General features: G+C 49.3%; 1 protein-coding gene across 1 annotated transcript in view; it reads right to left on the bottom strand.

Moving 5' to 3' along the window:
* BRD3 (bromodomain containing 3) overlaps positions 1 to 23,405 on the bottom strand; it is a gene marked incomplete at its 5' end in the record, with an annotated part of 83,173 nt that extends 59,768 nt beyond the window's left edge. The window contains 3 exon segments of the mRNA XM_056541083.1: positions 13,399 to 13,709; positions 15,529 to 15,737; positions 22,820 to 23,405. Coding sequence (XP_056397058.1) covers positions 13,399 to 13,599 — 201 coding nt within the window.

Genomic DNA, 23,405 nt, shown 5'->3' on the forward strand with positions numbered 1-23,405 from the left:
ATTTTTTTAGATATATAAATGCAAAAAAACCAAGGACAGAGCATGTAGGACCCCTTAATAATGATAATGGGGAGGTTGTCACAGGCGATCAAGAGAAGGCGGAGCTACTGAATGGGTTCTTTAGTTCTGTATACACTATGGAAAAAGGAGCTGACATTGGCCAGGTCAGTGCTGGTAACACATCATGTACAGGTCAGTGCTGGTAACACATCATGTACAGGTCAGTGCTGGTAACACATCATGTAATGTACTGAACTGGCTTAATGTAGAGATGGTACAAGGTAAGTTAAGTGATATAAATGTAAGCAAATCCCCAGGACCGGATGGACTACACCCAAGAGTTCTTAGAGAGGTAAGTTCAGTAATATCTGTACCCCTGTTCATGATATTTAGAGATTCTCTGGTGTCTGGTATTGTGCCAAGGGACTGGCGCAAGGCGAATGTGGTGCCAATCTTCAAAAAGGGCTCTAGGTCTTCCCCAGGAAACTATAGACCGGTAAGTCTAACGTGCATTGTGGGTAAATTGTTTGAAGGACTTATAAGGGATTACATACAGGAATACATAGGGGATAATTGTATTATAAGTGATAGCCAGCATGGGTTTACTAAGGATAGAAGTTGTCAAACCAATCTAATTTGCTTTTATGAAGAGGTGAGTAGAAGCCTTGACAGAGGAATGGCTGTGTATATAGTGTTTATGGATTTTGCTAAAGCGTTTGATACTGTCCCTCATAGACGTCTGACAGGTAAGTTAAGGTCTTTGGGTTTGGAAATTTTAGTTTGTAACTGGATTGAACACTGGCTCATGGATCGTACCCAGAGAGTGGTGGTCAATGATTCGTACTCTGATTGGTCCCCGGTTATTAGTGGTGTACCCCAAGGTTCAGTACTGGGCCCGCTGTTGTTTAATTTATTTATCAATGATATAGAGGATGGTATTAACAGCTCTGTTTCTATCTTTGCAGATGACACCAAGCTTTATAGCACGGTACAGTCTATAGAGGATGTGTATAAGTTACAAGATGACTTGGATAGACTAAGTGTCTGGGCATCCACTTGGCAAATGAGGTTCAATGTGGATAAATGTAAAGTTATGCATCTGGGTACTAATAACCTGCATGCATCGTATGTCTTAGGGGGGCTGTGTATATAGAGGGGGGGCTGTGTATATAGAGGGGGGCTGTGTATATAGAGGGGGGGGGCTGTGTATATAGAGGGGGCTGTGTATATAGAGGGGGGCTGTGTATATAGAGGGGGGCTGTGTATACTAATAACCTGCATGCATCGTATGTCTTAGGGGGGATTAAACTGGCAGAGTCACTGGTAGAGAAGGATCTGGGTGTACTTGTAGATCACAGACTACAGAATAGCACAATGTCAGGCTGCTGCTTCCAAAGCCGGCAGGATATTGTCATGTATCAAAAGAGGCCTGGACTCCAGGGATAGGGACATAATACTTCCCCTTTATAAAGCATTGGTACGGCCTCACCTGGAATATGCTGGTCAGTTTTGGTCGCCTGTCCATAAAAGGGACACTGCGGAGTTGGAAAGGGTGCAGAGACGCGCGACTAAACTAATATGGGGCCGGAACATCTTAGCTATGAGGAGCGATTAAAGGAGTTACAATTGTTTAGTCTTGAGAAGAGACGTTTAAGGGGGGATATGATAAACGTATATAAGTATATTAATGGCCCATACAAAAAATATGGAGAAAAACTGTTCCAGGTTAAACCCCCCCAAAGGACGAGGGGGCACTCCCTCCGTCTGGAGAAGAAAAAGTTTAGTCTCAAGGGGCGACACGCCTTCTTTACCATGAGAACTGTGAACTTATGGAACAGTCTACCTCAGGAACTGGTCACAGCAGGAACAATTAACAGCTTTAAAACAGGATTAGATACATTCCTGGAACAAAATAAGATTAATGCTTATGAAGAAATATAAAATCTCATCCCTTCCCCAATATCGCGCCACATCCCTACCCCTTGATTCCCTGGTTGAACTTGATGGACATATGTCTTTTTTCGACGGTACTAACTATGTAACTATGTAACTATGATTAAGATTTTTAAATGGAAGTAATTTACAAATCTGTTTAACTTTCTGGCACCAGCTGATTTAAAACAGGAGATTTTTTATGCTTACCGTAAAATCTCTCTCTTTCTCGAAGGATCCATTGGGAGACAAAGACCGTAGGGTGTATGCTGCTGTCTCTAGGAGGTGTGACACTATGGCAACAAAAAAGTCGGCTCCTCCCAGCAGCATATACCCGCCTCCAGGTCCTGAGCTAATCAGTTTTAGTACCATAGCAATAGGAGAAGACCAACAGGTCAAGGAAAAAACACGAACTGAAGAAAAACCAGAAGAAAAAAAAAAAAAAACAGAACAGAACACACCCTCGGACAGAGAACCAAAGAGAAACCCAAAAAAAAAAAAAAAGGGCGGGAGCTGTGTCCACCAATGGATCCTTCGAGAAAGATTTTATGGTAAGCATAAAAAAATCTCCTTTTCTCTATCGGCTCCATTGGGGGACACAGACCGTGGGACGTACCAAAGCCGTCCCTTGGGTGGGTAAGGAATCAGACAGGTGGACGGTTGAACTACCGCCGTCTGCAACATCTTACAGCCCAGAGTAGCATCAACTGATGCGAAGGCATGAATCTGGTAGCACCTTGAGAAAGTGTACAAAGATGACCACGCGGACGCCTTACAGAACTGCAAGGCCAAAGCCACGTCGCGGAGGGCCCAGGATGCCCCGAAAAACGGGTGAAATGAGCCAAACCCCTGAAGGGTGGGATCTTCCCTTTGCAGCGGTAAGCTCCTAAAAAAAGAGCAGGCTGGATCCACCGAAAAATGGTGGTCATAGAAGAAGGTTGTCCATACAACGACCTTGCAGAGGAAGGCTTGTGAGCCCTCAGCATTGTACGAACCACTTGGGAAGAGAAACCGCGGGTCCTCAGAACCGCTGTCTCGACCGCCACACCGGCAAAAGCGGAGACGGTAAATAGGGTGGCACAAGAGACCTGAGCTAGGAGGTCTGGACAATAGGGAAGGTGCAGCGTTAAGTCGTTCAGGAGTCTGACCATAACGACGAACCACGGCTGGGCCACGAGAATGGCGGGAACGCCCTACTAGGAGATCCCTCAGAACCGCGAAAAGAGGAAGGGGAGGAAAAACAGACAAGGTAGGGCAACGCCCGACCACTAAACAGATAAGGTAGGGTAAAACCCGACCAAGAGAGAAACGCTTCGGTTGTGGCGGGACAAGCAGAGGTCCACGCCAGGAGTGCCCTAGGGGTTGCAGATCACTGTAATCACCCCCAGATGTGGGGACCACTCCTCTTGGACGACTGAGGACCAACCGAGAAGACCACATCCCAGGGACGGCCGGAAAGAAGATAGCTGAGATGGCCGGAAACTTGAGTTCCGCCCAGAAGGGAAATTCCCAAGAATCAAGCAAAGAAAATTGCCCTAGACCCCAACATGTTGAAGGGGGAAAAAGGCTTCTCGGGGGACCAAGGCCCCAGACCGGCCGGTCCCTGAAAACACCTCCCCAGCCCGACAGACAGGCAGGGAGGGGCAGGAAGGAATGCCCCTGAAAAATCAGGGGGAAAACGAAGCCACCATAGAAGGGACTGACAAGACTGTCGAGAGCCAATGGAGACCTGTCCCACCGGAAGAGAATCAGCAGGGCAAATGGCACAGCCTCCACTAAGCGACCCAGGACATCCATGCAAAAGCGAATGGAAAACTGGAGCAGGGTGCCAAAGTCACCGGACTCTAGATAAGAGAGAGTTGGATGATTGTTCGGCAGAGTAGAAAGCGGGCAGAGGCCGTGTCGAACTGGAGCCCCAGGAGAGCGGTTGAACTTGTCCCGACAGACCATCCAACCGAAGCGAGACAAGGACTGGAGGTTGAGACCAAGACTCTCCAGGATCTGGGCCCTGGCTGGAGCTCTGATCAGGAGGTCGTCCAAGTCAGGGATCACGGAAACAACTGATGTCTGTATTAAAAGGGCTATTACAGGCGATAGGACTTTGAAAGGGTCCGCGGAGAAGTGGCCAGAGTGAAATGGAGAGCCACAAAAGAAATGACCGTCCGGAACTGCAAAGCGGAGGTACCGCTGATGACCGGGAAACAATGAGACGTGGAGACAGGCATCTTTGATGTCCACCGAGGAGCGAAAACTCCCCTTGAACCATGGACGCCAGCTCCGAACGGAGAAACTCCATTCGGAATGGGCAAACAGAAGATGCTGGCTGAGATACTCGAGAACCAAGATTGGGCGAACAGAAACGCTTTCCTTGGGGACCACAAAGAGGTTTGGAATAAACCTTGAGAACTTTCCCTTGAAGGAACCGGAACAATTACACCCTGGATAAAAAAAAGAGCTGGAGCGCGTTCTGAACTGCCTTCGCTAGAGAGGGGAACCAGAGGGTCCAGGAAAGAAAGAAAAAAAAAATCAATCCCAAGGAAGGGAAGCAAATTCGATCCTGTATCCGTCAACTACCACGTCCCTTACCAAGGGATCCTGAATGTGCGTGGTCCAGGCATCACGGAAGATTAAGAGGCGACCAATCACCCAAGAAAAGGTCGGTGGGTGGGGCGACCCTTCAGGCCGAGGAAGGCCTATGGGTGGGATGGGTCCGGAAGGGGGGAGCCCTCTACCCGTGAAGGTGCCAGGCTGGACCCCTTGTTGGAACCAAAGGTCTGCAGGACCGGAAGGAGGAGGACTTCCGATGGAAATTAGTTCTGCGAGCCTTATCCAGAGGTATAAGGAACTCTTATCGCCCATCGCCTCCCTTCTTGAAGGCTGTGTTGGCAATCAGGCTATAAGCCACATGGAGCGACGGAGGGCTACCAGGTAGCCTGTGGCAAAGGCAGCACAGCGGCTGCGCATGGGAGCAGAACACAGGAAAAAAAAAAAAAACTCAGGCTGAGGAGCATCAGAGAGCTAGTTCAGATAGATCCTCTGGAGGAATCCTGAATACCACCTGGCGAAGTTGGGAGACCATACTGAAAGGGCATGAGACACCCAGGCAGAAGCAAAAGCAGGAAGAAAGGAGGAACCTGCTGTCTAAAAGGCAAATTTTGCCAAAGTCCCCACCTTTTTGTCCGCTGGATCCTGAAAGGCAGCCGTATCAGTCAACGGCAGGACAGTCGCCTTAGAGAGGCGGGAGACCGGTAGATCCACAGTTGGAGAGGAGGTCAACCAAGCAATGAGGTCCTTGGAGAGGGAATACCACGCTTGAACCTTCTTCGTTTCCTGAAACTTCTTGTCAGGACGCCTCCAGGCGGATTCCAGCATGACGTCAAATTCAGCGAGAGAGCTGAAAGTCTTGAGTGCCGGTCGGGTACGAAGAAAGGAGACTTCTGGAGCTACGTCCGAAGTTCCTGGGTCCTTTTAACTGGAAGGTGTCTCTTAAGACCGAAACCAATGAGTACACCACATCAGGCATATCTGTGCGGTCCTCGGAGTCGGAGGCCAAAGCAGAAACCTCATCCATAAGTTCTCCAGGTGAATAGGAACGAGGTGAGGCAGCCCTGGAAGAGGTCGGGCACAATGAAAGGTAACTTCTGGAGCCACATCTGAAGTACCTGGGTCCTCTAGATGGAAGGTGTCTCTTATGGCCGAAACCAATGAGTACACCATGTCCGACATATCCATGCGGTCCTCTGAATCAGAGGCCGAATCGGAAACTTCAACCACAAGTTCCCCAGGTGAATGTGAGGTGGCCCTGGAAGAGGGAGAAACTGACCTGGTAAGCGGGTCTGGGGAACCAGAGCGGCGACCATAGGAGCGTCCTCTAGGGGAGCGACGCTTGCTACCAGCTGGAGTAACAGGGCGATGCCTGTGATGGGAGCGCCTGTGCCTGCCAGGAGACTCGGGGGATGAGTCAGATGAAACACCCTTATGACGCTGCAAGAGCATCAGTATAGGGGGAGAGTGGGACCCTCTGGAGGGCCGGAGTAGGGAGGATCCCTGGAGCCCTTCACAGGGGGGTCTGGGGAAGCAGTGTGTAGGTAGAACAAACGGGTTCAGCAGAACCATACATTTTAGCGTTACAGCCCCTAAAGGTGTAAGAAACCTCGCGAGCTGTTTAGAGGGAGGAACCTGTCTGGGCTCAGACATAAGTCTCACCCAGCAAGGGCATCACTGATTGGCCCTGAAAAATCCCTCTGCACGCACACAGCACCCACCATTTCTCACTCTCTCTGAATTCTCACATGTAGGGCCTTTTCTACAGCTGAGATTCAGTGATAAAGTGACCCTGGAAGATTTGAACTTGAGAGGCAGAGCAGATATCCGCAGAGCTAGCTCATGCTGCCCCACGCTCTGAGGAATCCCTGCCGGCCACGGGTGGGCGGAGCTAAGTCTGTACAGGGCCCGCAGTACATGTGGCCGATAATGGCGGGCGAACACACTGCTGGCAGCCTCCGTTGCCGATGACAGCGATATGCAGCCAAAGCTGAACATTCAAAAATAGTGAAATTCGCAGCCGCGGCTCGCAGGTGGGCGGGGCTTAAGACAGTGCAGAGCCCGCGGCTGAGAACATGTGGCCGAGAGATAATGGCGCCCGCCAAAACACAGTCGGCAGCTTTTTACACGCTGCTGACTGGAAGGAGAGACAGGCGCGAGATGCGGCTGAGACTGAAGCCGGCACTCGCAAGTGAAAGTCGGTAGCCGTGGCTGCTGAGGGAGGGAGCTGGCCATGGTGCCCGAATACAGTCCTCACACCACTGCATATGTCCCCCCAACCTGAAACTAAGAGAGGGTTGCTAGTCCCTCTTGAATAAGCCCACAGACCACCATGAAGGGGTTGCCCAGGAAAAAAATAAAGAGTAGGCCAAAAACTAGGGGTTTCCAGAGGTTGCAAGTCCACACCTAAAAGGGGGAAATACTCACCTCAGTTGAAGAACTTACCTCATGAAGTCTTCTCTATGAAGTCTTCAGCCAGCTCTAGTTACCTGCATCACGCTGGGCTACCATGTGCGAGCGAGGCGAGCAGGGAGATAGGGGGATCCGGACCCATGAGGTACAACCCCAAGCGCTGACCGTTGGCAAGAGGGGGTGAACAGCGCATATACGCAATGTCTGTGCCCCCTCAATCGCAATGGTGAAACAGTGAGCCACAGTTCCTGAGTCCCCACCTGAAAACAGGAAAGAAAATGGAATAAAAAACTAACACGTCCCTAAATCTAGGAAAATAATAAAACATAAGACCTGGTCTGGAGAGATCTCCAGCCCACGTCCACCTCCTTAGACACTAAGCTAAAACTGATTAGCTCTGGGCCTGGAGGCGGGTATATCCTGCTGGGAGGAGCCGAATTTTTTGTTGCCATAGTGTCACACCTCCTAGAGACAGCAGCATAAACCCCACAGTCTGTGTTCCCCAATGGAGCCGATAGAGAAAAACTTTTTGTTTTCAACCGGAGTACCCCTTTAAGGGAGATCAAATCAAAACTTGTGCAGAGGAAAAGTGGAGCAGTTGCCGATAGCAACCAATCAGATCGCTTCGTTAGTTTTCAAAAAGGCCTCTGAGAAACTGACCTTGTCCTCTGCAGAGGTTTTCATAAATCTCCCCCAATGAAAGTGAGAACCGCACAGAGACTGAGAGGGATTATCCAGGATAAGAGAAGACACAGCACCACTCCTGTCCTCTGGTTGTGTGTGGTATTACAACTTCTAGGTGACAGCTTTGTTTTTTCTTATCCTGGATAACCCCTTAATGTGGTGATGCGGGAAGTGATTTGGCCATTTCCCCCCAACTTCAGTCCAATCCTGGCACTTTAACCCCTTCCCGCAAAATCAGGTACATGTACGTGATAATTAGGGATGACTTCCCTCATCACCACGTACATGTACCAGATGAGAATAAACTATCACAGTGCCGCTGGGCGCTGTGACAGTTTATTCAGCTCGGCTGTGCTGCACAGCCAAGCCTCCCTGAAGCCGGCCAGGGACCAATTGCAGCGGTACAGATGGACCAATAGCAGGGATCTGGTGAGGATCCCCTCCTTCCCCCTCTCCTCCGTCGCTTCACTGTGTGAAGCGATCGGTGATGAGGGGGGCCCCCCCATCGGAGGAGGCCACCCACGGGCACTCAGGATCGGAGCTGTGCTCAGATATTGGGTTAACCGGCGCTGCGGTCATTGAGACCGAAACGTCTATTAGGGTATCAGAGGGAGGGAGCTCCCCCTGTCACTGATCGGCACTGTGCAAAGTGAAAGCAGAGCACCGATGGTTGCCATGGTTACACTGGCCTCCGTTGTCATGGCAACATGAGCGATCAGTCCCTACCTAAGGTAGGGACTGATCTATCCTATGCCTGTCTGTACTGACAGACATAGGCATAATTCAATGGAGTACAGATGTGTAAAAAAAAAAAAAAAACTGAAAAAATGTGAAAAATATTTAAAAAAATATAATTAAATTGTGTATAATACAGCCCCAAAAATAGTCTCCCAAAATACAACACCACGTCCCGCAAAAATAAATAAAATAAAAAAGTCCTCACACAATTACGTCAGTGAAAAAATAAAAGTTACAGCTCACAGAAAGTGGCGACAAAACCAGATAAAAAAAAATAAATAAAATAATGGTACCAATGAAAGAGTCAACTTGTCTCTCAAAAATATTGTTGCACCCCAAGGCCCCTGTAATTTTATATGATGCCAACAAACTATCCTAAACTAAAAGGATGCCCCAAAATCCACATAGCACGCCTTCATGTCTGAGGCCTGTGTGAGAGACACGTAGCGCACAAAGGCCACATATGGGATACTTCTAAGTACGTCAGAACTCGGGGAATAAATCTAGAGTTTTATTTCTTTCTCAACACCTGTGTTACGGGAAAAAAAGTGGATTAAAATGAAAATCTACAAAAAAAACAACATTTTAAAATTCCGCCTCCACTTTGCTTTTATTGCTGTGAAACGCCTAAAGGGTCAATAAACTTCTTTAATGCTATTCTGACTACTTTAAGGGGTGCAGTTTATAAAATGGGGTGATTTATGGGGGTAACATACAGGCCCCTCAATTCCACTTCAGAACTGAACTGGTCCCTGAATAATCTGATTTTGCAATTTTCTTGAAAATCTAGAAAATTGCTGCTAAACTTATAAAACCTTTAACATTCTAAAAAAAAGTTAAAGAAGGTTTATCAAATAATGGGAACATAAAATAGACCTATTGTAGATGTGAATTAATCATTAAGTTGCTGCAGCATGGCTATTTGTCGTACAAGCAGAAAATATCACACGTAGAAAAACAAAAAATGATAAATAGATCAAAATTTACCACTAATGTAAAGTACAATAGTCACAAAAAACAATCTCAGAATCGCTTTCATAAGTCAAGCGTTCCAAAGTTATTACCCAATAAGTGGACGCATGTCAGATTTTGAAAATTTGCCTTGGTCATTAAGGTCAAAACCGACTATTGAGTAAAGGGGTTAAACCCCTCTGCATGTTGTGATCAATAACAATCATGAGCCTCATATCGGTTCACTCTGGGACACTAAGATGGTACCATAAGAAGTACAGGTCATATCACCATCACACAGCTTCATACACGGGGAAAAAAAAAAAAAGTTATAGGGTCAGAATATGGTGACAACGCATTTTTTTTCTTCATTTTTAAGTTTCAATTTAAGTAGTAAAACAATAACCCCTTAAGGGCCAAGGGCATACAGGTACGCCTTGACGTCCTGGTACTTAAGGACCCAGGGTGCAACTGTACGCCCACGGAAATTCCGGCCCCGCTGCTCACCGAGCATGGACCGGGATTGCCTGCTGAAATCATTCAGCAGGCACCCCGTGCAAATCCCTGGGGGGGTCCTAAGATGCACCACCCCCCACCCATGTTGGCGATTGCCGCAAATCGCCAATCAATTAAAATCTGAGATTTGCGGCGATTCCGAGACGGAACCTATCTCCTTTAGCAGCAGGAGTGAGGTGGCACTGGTGCCACCTCCCTGTCAGGACTCCTGCTGGGGGGAGGAGGGGGTGCCCCGAACGGCACCCCCTCCACCCCTATTCCAGAGGGCGAGAGCGGGTGCTGGGAGTCCTCACCTGATGAGGGGGGCCCCCGAAGCTAAAAAACTGTGGAAGGGCAAGAGGGACAGAGCGCAGCAGCAGGTGGTAAGGCTATTTTCCTTACAAGCAGAGAGCTTCAAAGTAAAAAAAAATTCAAAAATGTTCATATTTTGCATCAAGTTTTGGAATTTTTCCCCAAGAAAGGAAGTATTAGGGATCGACATATATGTTTAGCTGATATTATCGGCCGATAATCACGATTTTGGACATTATCGTTATCGGCAATTACCTTGCCGATAATTCCACGCCCCCCCCGGAATAGCCGATAACTTATACCGGAATATCGGTAAAAATTATCGGCTATCGTCCTGAAAGGTCGCAGATTATCGGTATCAGCCCTAAAACAATCGATCTCGGTCAATCCCTAGCAAGTATCTACCAAAATTTACCATTATGTTAAAGTAGAATATGTCACGAAAAAAAAAAAAATCTCTGAATCAAATTCATAAGTAAAAGCATCAGAGTTATTAATGCTTAAAGAGGTACTCCGGTGCTTACACATCTTATCCCCTATCCAAAAGGATAGGGGATAAGATGCCTGATCGCGGGAGTCCCGCAGCTGGGGACCCCCGGGATCTTGCACACGGCACCCCGTTTGTAATCAGTCCCATGAGCGTGTTCGCTCCGGGTCTGATTACCGGCGACTACAGGGCCGGCGGCGTGTGACGTCATGCCCCCGTGTGAGGTCACGCTCTGCCCCTCAATGCAAGCCTACAGGAGGGGGCATGACAGCTATCACGCCCCCTCCCGTAGGCTTGCATTGAGGGGCAGAGCGTGACATCACACGGGGGCGGAGCCGTGAAGTCACACGCCGCCGGTGTGAGGTGGTTTTTTGTGCCCCCGTAGATCCATGCGTCCACTCCTCCCCCAGCTCTCCAAACATTCCCGAAGCTAGAACTGGGGGAGGGCAGAGCAAGGCGAAGGAGAAAGTTCACGCCCCCTCCCTCATCTCCCTGAGCTCGGCTGGACGCAGATCTCTACGGCCCGCCCCCTCCCTGAGGACATAGAGCTCCACGGCAGGTCCCCTCCCTCATCTCCCCGAGCTGAGGACGTAGAGCAGTGCTCCCAATGAGCTCTATGTATAAAGTGGGACATACTGTACGGGCTAAATGTCCCCCTTTAGTGTGTACAGTAGGTCCCCCTTTACACATAGAGCTCAGTATGTCTCCCTTTAGTTTGTGCAGTCTTTAGCCCGTACAGTATGTCCTCCTTTGTCCCCCTTTAGCCTGTAGCCCGTGCAGTATGTCCCCCTTTGAGGGGACCTGCCGTGGAGATCTACGTCCTCAGCTCGGGGAGATGAGGGAGGGGCCTGCCATGGCGATCTATGTCCTCGGGGAGGGGGCGTGCCGTTGAGATCTGTGTCCAGCAGCCGAGCTCAGAGAAAGGAGATGAGGGAGGGGGCGTGAACTTTCTCCTTCGCCTTGCTCTGCCCTCCCCCAGTTCTAGCTTCGGAAATGTTCGGAGAGCTGGGGGAGGAGCGGATGCATGGATCTACGGGGGCGCAAAAAAACACCTCACACCGGCCCTGTGGTCGTCGGTAATCAGACCCAGAGGGAACACGCTTCGGGGACTGATTACAAACAGGGTGCCGCGTGCAAGATACCGGAGTACCCCTTTAAAGTGACAGTGGTCAGATGGTCAGATGTGTAAAAAATGCTCTGGTCCTTAAGGTGAAAATGGGCTTGGTCCTTCACCTCTTAATGACTCAGGGCGTACCTGTACGCCCTGAGCCCGGCCCCAGTGTGAAAAACGGGGTCACGCCGTGACCCTGCATCACACCGGGTAGGTCCCGGCTGCTAACTATAGCGGGGACCCTGGGCTAACAGTGTGCGGTACCGATCGTTGTGCCGCGCGCTGTTTAACCTTCAAAGTTGACCGCCGCGTCTGAAAACGAAAGTGAACGCTTCCCGGCAGCTCAGTCGGGACACAGGCGGAGGTCTCCTTACCTGTCTCCGCCGCGTCCGATTGCTCCAGGTCTGAGCTACAGGCTTGAGCAATCGAGTCCCTATCTCGCTGATCCGTGCAAAGCTATGGCTTTGCAGGGATCAGCATAAGAGATCAGTGTGTGCAGTGTTATAGGCCCCTATGGGAGATATAGCACTGCAAAAAAAAAGTTTACAAAAGGTCATTTAACCCCTTCCCGAATAAAAAAGTTTGTATCACCCCCCTTTTCCCATAAAAAAAAAAAAAACTGTAAATAAAAATGAACATATGTGGTATCACCGTGTGTGTAAATGTCCGAACTATAAAATGATATAATTAATTAAACCGCACGGTCAATGGCGTACGCGCAAAAAAATTCCAACATCCAAAATAGTGCATTTTTGGTCACTTTTTATATCATGAAAAAAAATGAATAAAAAGTGATCATAAAGTCCGATCATTACAAAAACAGTACAGGAAAAACTTCAGAACACGGCGCAAAAAATGAGCCCTCATACCGGCCCGTACGCGGAAAAATAAAAAAGAAGTTACAGGGGTCAGAAGATGATAATTTTAAACGTATACATTTTCCTGCATGTAGTTATGATATTTTCCAGAAGTCCGACAAAATCCAACCTATATAAGTAGGGGATCATTATAACCGTATGGACCTACAGAATAAAGAGAAGGGGTCACTTTGACCAAAAAATGCACTGCGTAGAAACGGAAGCCCCCAAAATTTACAAAATGAAATCTTTTCTTCAATTTTGTCGCACAATGATTTTTTTTCCGTTTCACCGAAGATTGTTTGGTAAAATGACTGATGTCAGAATTGGTGGCGCAAAAAAAAAAAAAAAAAGTCATCATATGGATTTTTAGGTGCAAAATTGAAAGTGTTATGATTTTTTTGAAGGTGATGAGGAAAAAATTAAAATGCAAAAAGGGAAAAACGCTGAGTCCTTAAGGGGTTAACATCATTATACATTGGAATCGTATTGGTATCGCTGCAATCATACAGATCGGCCAAGTGCCCAGCGCAAAATCCCTCAAAGGCTACAAACTGGGAGGGGCTCTTTTTTTTCTGATTTGCAGTACATTTTATGGTAGAATAAAGGATATCCTTAAAAAGCACAAATGGTCACACAAAACACAAGCCCTCGTGTGGCCCCGTATGTCGGGGCAGCACATGTATCACTTCTCCATAGAGGATTAGCATTTGGTATTTTTGGCCAGTGCCTTGTAATCTACAGAGGATCGCCCATTCTGGGTACAACTGTAACAAACCCTCCAGCTGTGTGACAGCGCCTTGGTCTGGATGGGGGGGTTCAGCCCCTGAATATTGATAGAATGCTTCCTAACGTGTAGACCCCCGGACACTCACTGGCAGGTTGAGTTTGATGCAGTCCACAGGCTGGTAGAAAGGCCAGGCGAACTGATGCTTCCACAGCGTCTTCACCACCACATTCTGCATGTACTGCAGTTGGTTGGTTTTGCGGCCTGGCTTGTTGGAGTTGGTGACTTCGGGGGGCGGCGGGTTGACAGGGCCTTGTGGGGCAGGAGCTGCAGCCGTCACTGCAGACATTCTGCTCTTCTCTGGGTCACTTCTTTTCACAGTAAATCTGCAACACAATCTCTTCCTTTATGGCCCCCAACAGGGAAGGACATCCCATCTCAGGGGTCCGACCATAGAACCTGCAGAGAGAAGACAACAGGGACATCAGTAAGAAGGCGGACTAAGCACAAATCTATAATGACTTCACTTATATACAACACCTAACAGACAGACACCCAAGAGACCCCCAATAGAGCACCCGATAGACCCTCCAATACTGCCCAACAGATCCTTACCTGAACTTCAATAATGCACTGAACAGACCCACAAAAGACCCCTATACAGCTCCCGAGAGACCCTCAATACTGCACAGAACAAACACAAGACAGCCCCCGATACTGCACAGAACACACACAAGACAGCCCCCAATACTGCACGGAACAGACCAACACCAGACAGCCCCCAATACTGCACCGAACAGCCCAACACCAGACAGCCCCCAATACTGCACCGAACCGCCCAACACCAGACAGCCCCCAATACTGCACGGAACAGCCCAACACCAGACAGCCCCCAATACTACACCGAACAGCCCAACACCAGACAGCCCCCAATACTGCACCGAACAGCCCAACACCAGACAGCCCCCAATACTACACCGAACAGCCCAACACCAGACAGCCCCCAATACTGCACCGAACAGCCCAACACCAGACAGCCCCCAATACTGCACCGACCAGACCAGCACCTGATCCCAATACTGCACCGAACAGCCCAACACCAGACAGCCCCCAATACTGCACGGAACAGCCCAACACCAGACAGCCCCCAATACTACACCGAACTGCCCAACACCAGACAGCCCCCAATACTACACCGAACTGCCCAACACCAGACCGCCCCCAATACTGCACCGAACAGCCCAACAACAGACAGCCCCCAATACTGCACGGAACAGCCCAACACCAGACAGCCCCCAATTCTGCACCGAACAGCCCAACACCAGACAGCCCCCAATACTCCCCCAGACCTCAATAATGCACTGAACACAAGACAGCCCCCAATACTGCACCGAACAGACCAACACCTGATCCCAATACTGCACCGAACAGACCAACACCAGACAGCCCCCAATACTGCACCGAACAGCCCAACACCAGACAGCCCCCAATATTCCACGAGACCCCAATACTGCACCAAACAGACCAACACCTGATCCCAATACTGCACCTGATTCCAATACTGCATCTGATTCCAATACTGCAGCAAACAGACCAACAACAGATCCCAATACTGCAACTGATCACAATACTGTGCTGCACTCAACAAACCCCAATACCGCACCTAAAAGACCCACACCTGATCCCAATACTGCACAGAACAGACCAACACCTGATTCCAATACTGCACCAAACAGACCAACACCTGATTCCAATACAGCACAGAACAGACCAACACTTGATCCCAATACTGCACCAAACAGACCAACAACAGATCCCAATACTGCACCTGATCCCAATACTGCACCAAACAGACCAACAACAGATCCCAATACTGCACCTGATCCCAATACTGCACCAAACAGACCAACAACAGATCCCAATACTGCACCTGATCCCAATACTGCACCAAACAGACCAACAACAGATCCCAATACTGCACCTGATCACAACACTGTGCTGCACTCAACAAACCCCAATAGCGCACCTAATAGACCCACACCTGGATACTGGGGGCTCTTTGCCGGGTACACAGCTTGTCCTAGGTTTCACATCTTCCACAATGAAGGGCCATGATCTGGGATTACAGAGAGTTCCCCATCACTGATCAACACATTAATGGGTTAAATAGAAGGGATCAGAGTTATCTCTGCAGCCTTGTGTGTTCACTATTACCATAGATGTACAGTGCAGGAAGGGGTTAATCATATCACTACAATAAAAGAAAAAAAGTGCTTACGCTCAGGCGCAATGGTCAGGCAGCCGCCATCTTGGATCACGAGGTCATTATTAATAAGACCCAGAGTCCAGCATTCAGACTCCTCACAGCTGTGGGTTTGCTTCTTCAGTAACACTAGTATAAGGCTCTGTCCTCAAGATGGCGGCATACGAAAACAAGAAGAGAGAACGATATTCCCAAAACAGCAACAATCGGAGAGGAATCCACAACTAAAACAAAAACAAGGAGGGGGATCAGAAAACAGAAATGACCAGACCCCCAGAATATAATCTACAAAGTGGACCAGCGCACACCTCTCCCCTACTATATAACTCTCATCCAGTGACCTCCACATGATCAGCACACTCCTCTCCTGAAATACTCTGTACTGCTGTGGACCCTGCTCCTCCACTATATAACTCTCACCCTGTGACCTCCACATGATCAGTGCACTCCTCTCCTGAAATACTCTGTACTGCTGTGGACCCTGCTCCCCTACTATATAACTCTCACCCTGGACCCTCCACATGATCAGCACACTCCTCTCCTGAAATACTCTGTACTGCTGTGGACCCTGCTCCTCCACTATATAACTCTCACCCTGTGACCTCCATATGATCAGCACACTCCTCTCCTGAAATACTCTGTACTGCTGTGGACCCTGCTCCTCCACTTTTTGTGTTCTTGTTTGGTGTTGGCCCCTCATACATATTTACAGGAACAGAAGCCATAATGTCGGCCATGTTTCCAAATACTCAAAAATCCACACTTTCGGCCTCCAAATAGGAAAATAATGTGACAAAGCTTAAGATGGGCATATTGTGCCCCGAAGTTGCATCCCCGCCAAGTACTAGGAGAGAACAGACGGCGCCACGTTCTAGTGCGGGAGAGGGGCGACCAGACACTACAGGCTGCACACAACAACCAATAAGAGGAGTCCTGAAGTACCACAACAACCAGCAGATCCTGACACCTGTCACATGGCAGCTTTCTCTGGGAACACTTACATAATCACACCACAAGAAACAGGACCCCAGCCAGTCCCTACAACGCTCTCCCATCACCCGGACAGTCCCTACACCTCTCTCCCGTAACCTGGGCGGTCCCTACACCTCTCTCCCGTCACTTCTCTCCATCCTACCCGGTCCCTCCACCCCTCTCCATCCCACCCGATCCCTACACCCCTCTCCCGTCACTTCTCTCCATCCCACCCGATCCCTACACCCCTCTCCATCCCACCTGGGCGGTCCCTACACCTCTCTCCCGTCACCCGGGCGGTCCCTACACCTCTCTCCCGTCACCCGGGCGGTCCCTACACCTCTCTCCCGTCACCCGGGCGGTCCCTACACCTCTCTCCATCCCACCTGGTCCCTACACCTCTCTCCCGTCACCCGGACAGTCCCTACACCTCTCTCCCGTCACCTGGGCGGTCCCTACACCTCTCTCCATCCCACCTGGTCCCTACACCTCTCTCCCGTCACGCGGACAGTCCCTACACCTCTCTCCCGTCACCTGGGCGGTCCCTACACCTCTCTCCCATCACCCGGGCGGTCCCTACACCTCTCTCCCGTCACCTGGGCGGTCCCTACACCTCTCTCCCGTCACCCGGACGGTCCCTACACCTCTCTCCCGTCACCCGGGCGGTCCCTACACCTCTCTCCATCCCACCTGGTCCCTACACCTCTCCCCCATCCCCAGCTGGTCCCCACACCTCTCCCCATCATGCACAAAGCAGAACTTCTGGACATCCAAGATCAGTGACAGACAAAGCAGCCCCTGTGTCCTCACATTGTGGTCGAGCGAGAACAACCAGTTCAGCACAGAAAAGATCAAAGACTTCACAGGGCACAGCAACTGCACCACCGTCACCCAGGGTCACTGGCCATATCCTCTTCATAGAAAACATGAAGATAGCCCTGACAATCAGTGTTATCATAGACCCTGCACAGCCCTGACAATCAGTGTCATCATAATCTCTGCACAGCCCGGACAATCAGTGTCATCATAATCTCTGCACAGCCCGGACAATCAGTGTCATCATAGTCTCTGCACAGCCCTGACTATCGGTGTCATCATAGTCTCTGCACAGCCCTGACTATCGGTGTCATCATAGTCTCTGCACAGCACGGACAATCAGTGTTATCATAGACCCTGCACAGCCCTGACAATCAGTGTCATCATAGACCCTGCACAGCCCTGACTATCAGTGTTATCATAGACCCTGCACAGGATACATGTAGAGATGGCACTTACAGGTACACAAGCCTTAGAGCAGTGTTTCTCAACCCCTAGTTTTTTGCAGCGCAGCATGCTGGGAGTTGTAGTTTAGCAATAGCTGGAGATCACTGAACTACCCCGAAGAAGAACAGCGAGATCAGTCAGTAATAACTAGCGGGGGGATTCTAGAAACTATTAGAAAGTAATGAAGATGATGGGGGGCAGAGAGAGGATGAAGCTTCATTGTATCAATAGATCATATACAGAAGACCCCAAGGATTTCACCCCAGACATTTCCCCCACTCTTCACTCCCATAGAAAGGATTCCTAAGAATTTAGAACAATGCTTCCCAACCAGTGTGCCTCCAGCTGCTGCAAAACTACAGCTCCCAGCAAGCCCAGACAGCTAATGGCTACAGCTAGCTGGAAAACCTGCCAATAGTTAAAGAAGTGGTATCATGTAAAAAAAATAACAAATTCCCTATCGGCAGGTTTAGATCGCAGGGGTCCGACCGCTGGGACTCCGCAATCTCCTGAATGGGGTCCTGGCTCTCTGGGAATGGAGCGTGTTATCCCCCACATGGGGTGGACACGAGAACCGGAAAAACAGAATAAAAAAAATGAATTTCCATACAAAGGCAAAAATAACAAAACGAACAGAGGGACATGCTGCGCAGCCTTTGGTGATTTTTTTCAGCATTTTATTCCTTTATTTTTGAGGACACCAGCCTGACAGATAAGAGCCTCCGAATGACAGGGAAAGGAACAATTGGGAGGATCTCACCTGTAAAACAAACTTTGTAAGACTATAAAATACCTGGTGCACGACTACAGCAACAGCGTCCTGACCGGCCGACTAAGAGCACGACTACAGGAACAGCGTCCTGGCCGGCCGACTAAGGGCACGACTACAGCAACAGCGTCCTGACCGACCAAGAGCACGACTACAGGAACAGCGTCCTGACCGGCCGACTAAGAGCACGACAACAAGAACAGCGTCCTGACCGGCCGACTAAGAGCACGACTACAGGAACAGCGTCCTGACCGGCCGACTAAGGGCACGACTACAGGAACAGCGTCCTGACCGACCAAGAGCACGACTACAGCAACAGCGTCCTGACCGTCCGACTAAGAGCACGACTACAGCAACAGCGTCCTGACCGGCCGACTAAGAGCACGACTACAGGAACAGCGTCCTGACCGACCAAGAGCACGACTACAGGAACAGCGTCCTGACCGGCCGACTAAGAGCACGACTACAGGAACAGCGTCCTGACCGACCAAGAGCACGACTACAAGAACAGCGTCCTGACCGACCAAGAGCACGACTACAGGAACAGCGTCCTGACCGGCCGACTAAGAGCACGACTACAGGAACAGCGTCCTGACCGGCCGACTAAGAGCACGACTACAGGAACAGCGTCCTGACCGGCCGACTAAGAGCACGACTACAGGAACAGCGTCCTGACCGGCCGACTAAGAGCACGACTACAGGAACAGCGTCCTGACCGGCCGACTAAGAGCACGACTACAGGAACAGCGTCCTGACCGGCCGACTAAGAGCACGACTACAGCAACAGCGTCCTGACCGGCCGACTAAGGGCACGACTACAGCAACAGCGTCCTGACCGGCCGACTAAGAGCACGACTACAGGAACAGCGTCCTGACCGGCCGACTAAGAGCACCACTACAGGAACAGCGTCCTGACCGGCCGACTAAGAGCACCACTACAGCAACAGCGTCCTGACCGGCCGACTAAGAGCACGACTACAGCAACAGCGTCCTGGCCGGCCGACTAAGGGCACAACTACAGCAACAGCGTCCTGGCCGGCCGACTAAGGGCACGACTACAGCAACAGCGTCCTGACCGGCCGACTAAGAGCACGACTACAGGAACAGCGTCCTGACCGGCCGACTAAGGGCACAACTACAGCAACAGCGTCCTGGCCGGCCGACTAAGGGCACGACTACAGCAACAGCGTCCTGACCGACCAAGAGCACGACTACAGGAACAGCGTCCTGACCGGCCGACTAAGAGCACGACTACAGGAACAGCGTCCTGACCGGCCGACTAAGAGCACGACTACAGCAACAGCGTCCTGACCGGCCGACTAAGAGCACGACTACAGCAACAGCGTCCTGACCGGCCGACTAAGAGCACGACTACAGGAACAGCGTCCTGACCGGCCGACTAAGAGCACGACTACAGGAACAGCGTCCTGACCGGCCGACTAAGAGCACGACTACAGCAACAGCGTCCTGACCGGCCGACTAAGAGCACCACTACAGGAACAGCGTCCTGACCGGCCGACTAAGAGCACGACTACAGGAACAGCGTCCTGACCGGCCGACTAAGAGCACGACTACAGGAACAGCGTCCTGACCGGCCGACTAAGAGCACGACTACAGGAACAGCGTCCTGACCGGCCGACTAAGAGCATCACTATAGCAACAGCGTCCTGACCGGCCGACTAAGAGCACGACTACAGGAACAGCGTCCTGACCGGCCGACTAAGAGCACGACTACAGGAACAGCGTCCTGACCGGCCGACTAAGAGCACGACTACAGGAACAGCGTCCTGAACGGCCGACTAAGAGCACGACTACAGGGACAGCGTCCTGACCGGCCGACTAAGAGCACGACTACAGGAACAGCGTCCTGACCGGCAAAGGACCAACTATCAGCCAATGTTTACATAGAGCAACACCAGCCAAACTGTTTATCATAATAGAACAAAAATGATGTGTTCTTCTATGGAGAAGCGGCCATCAGCACACACATTGTATGAAGAAGAATATTTTAAAAAAAAAAGCCTTAAATGGAATAAAGCTGGTTCAGTATATCGTAATACCGCCATATAACTACCGGATGGCTTTATATCTCATTATACCGCCATATAACTACCGGATGGCTTTATATCTCATTATACCGCCATATAACTGCCGGATGGTTTTATATCTCATAACAACAATAGACCGTTTACTCTAAATATAAATAATACTGCTATATAACTACCATATTGTTTTATATATAATTATACTACCCATCTGTACGGACAATAGAGTGATATATATATACATACAGTGTATACGACCCAAAAATGTTCAAGAAAATTAAAGGAAAGGATTGCAGTAACACAGGTTTTGCTATACACATGTTTATTCCCTTTGTGTATGTATATATATATATATATAGATCTCCTCTCCTCTGTATATATATATATAGATCTCCTCTCCTCTGTATATATATATATATTGCAGTAACACTTTTGCTATACACATGTTTATTCCCTTTGTGTGTATTGGAAATAAACCAAAAAAAAGGAGGAAAAAAAAAAGCAAATTGGACATAATGTCACCAAACTCCAAAAATGGTCTGGACAAAATTATTGGCCCCTTAACTTAATATTTGGTTGCACCCTTTGGAAAAAATAAGTGAAATCAGTGTCTTCCTATAAGCATCAATAAGCTTCTTACACCTCTCAGCCGGGATGTTGGACCACTCTTCCTATAACCATCAATAAGCTTCTTACACCTCTCAGCCGGAATGTTGGACCACTCTTCCTATAACCATCAATAAGCTTCTTACACCTCTCAGCCGGAATGTTGGACCACTCTTCATTTACAAACTGCTCCCGGTCTCTTATTGGAAGGCGCCTTTTCCCAACAGTAATTATAAGATCTCTCCACAGGTGATCAATGGGATTTAGATCTGGACTCATTGCTGACACTTCAGAACTCTCCAGCGCTTTGTTGCCTCCATTTCTGGGCTTTTTGATGTATGTTTGGGGTCATTGTCCTGCTGGAAGACCCAAGATCTCGGACACAAACCCAGCTTTCTGACACTGGGCTGTACAGTGCGACCCAAAATCCATTGTTAATCCTCAGATTTCATGATGTCTTGTACACATTCAAGGCCCCCAGTGCCAGAGGCAGCAAAACACCCAAAACATCACTGACCTCCCCCATATGTCACTGTAGGTACTGTGCTCTTTTCTTTGTAGGCCTCATTCCGTTTTCGGTAAACAGTAGAATGATGCGCTTTACCAAAATTCTCTATCTTGGTCTCGTCTGTCCACAAGACGTTTTCCCAGAAGGATTTTGGTTACTCAAGTTCATTTTGGTAAAATGTAGTCTTGTTTTGTTATGTCTCTGTGTCAGCAGTGGGGTCCTCCTGGGTCTCCCCCATAGTGGGGTCCTCCTGGGTCTCCCCCATAGTGGGGTCCTCCTGGGACTCCCCCATAGTGGGGTCCTCCTGGGACTCCCCCATAGTGGGGTCCTCCTGGGACTCCCCCATAGTGGGGTCCTCCTGGGACTCCCCCATAGTGGGGTCCTCCTGGGACTCCCCCATAGTGGGGTCCTCCTGGGACTCCCCCATAGTGGGGTCCTCCTGGGTCTCCTCCATAGTGGGGTCCTCCTGGGTCTCCTCCATAGCGTTTCATTTTATTTAAATGTGGACGGATAGTTCGCGCTGACACTGATGCTCCCTGAGCCTGCAGGACAGCTTGAATATCTTTGGAACTTGTTTGGGGCTGCTTATCCACCATCCGGACTATCCTGCGGTGACACCTTTCATCAGTTTCTCTCTTCCGTCCACACCCAGGGAGATTATCTACAGGGCCATGGGTTGTAAGCTTCTTGATAATGTTGCGCACTGTGGACAAAGGCAAATCTAGATCTCTGGAGATGGACTTGTAACCTTGAGATTGTTGATATTTTTCCCCCAATTTTGGTTCTCAAGTCCTCAGACAGTTCTCTTCTCCTCTTTCTGTTGTCCATGCTTAGTGTGGCACACACAGACACACAATGCAAAGACTAAGTGAACTTCTCTCCTTTCAGGTGTGATTTTTATATTGCCCACACCTGTTACTTGCCCCAGGTGAGTATAAAAGGAGCATCACATGCCTGAAACAATCTTATTTATCCACAATGTTGAAAGGGACCAATCATTTTGTCGAGACCATTTTTGGAGTTTGGTGACATTATGTCCAATTTGCTTTTTTTCACATATGTATACGGTGTATATCACAGAGACAGCGTGCACGCCAACTGGGCGCACTACAGGCTATGGCCATTCTGACAATCAGCACAAACCTAGTGTGAACAGGACTCCTTGTAGTTAGAGAGGAAGCAGCTCAGAAAGAACTCCAGAACCAGGTACAACTCTTGGGGAAACACAAGTCCCAGCATGCCTTGGCAACTAGTTGTATGCTACCTTCATTATGGCCAAGCTTTACCAGTCCCAGTGCCGACACATGCTCAATGTAACTTGTAATTTGTCGAAATTTTTTTGTACAAACAGTGATTTCTGCAAAAGTTTAGCACCTCCTTAGGATGGAGTCTGGTTAGCGCCGACTTCTACAGTGATCGATGATTTATCACAAGTAATCGTTGTCTGCAAACTATGAAATCATTTATGCGCCTATTTGATCCATTTGGGATACGTACAAGCGGCCCGCACAGGTAAATGACATGAAAGGATAACATGCGGCTGGCAGGACACTCTGGGGACGAGCCGCCGATTCTAATTACAGACAAAAACAAAAGCATCAGGTTATTCCCCAAAAGACTGAGAATATTTTATCCAGAGACCCCGCAGGGAGCAGAAGTAACTAATCCAGAGCCACCATCCCTGAAGGAATATCATGTGACTGACAGCAGAGAAAGAACCACAATCACC

Source organism: Hyla sarda, chromosome 9 (genome assembly GCF_029499605.1).
Source record: "Hyla sarda isolate aHylSar1 chromosome 9, aHylSar1.hap1, whole genome shotgun sequence".
Classification (NCBI taxonomy): domain Eukaryota; kingdom Metazoa; phylum Chordata; class Amphibia; order Anura; family Hylidae; genus Hyla; species Hyla sarda.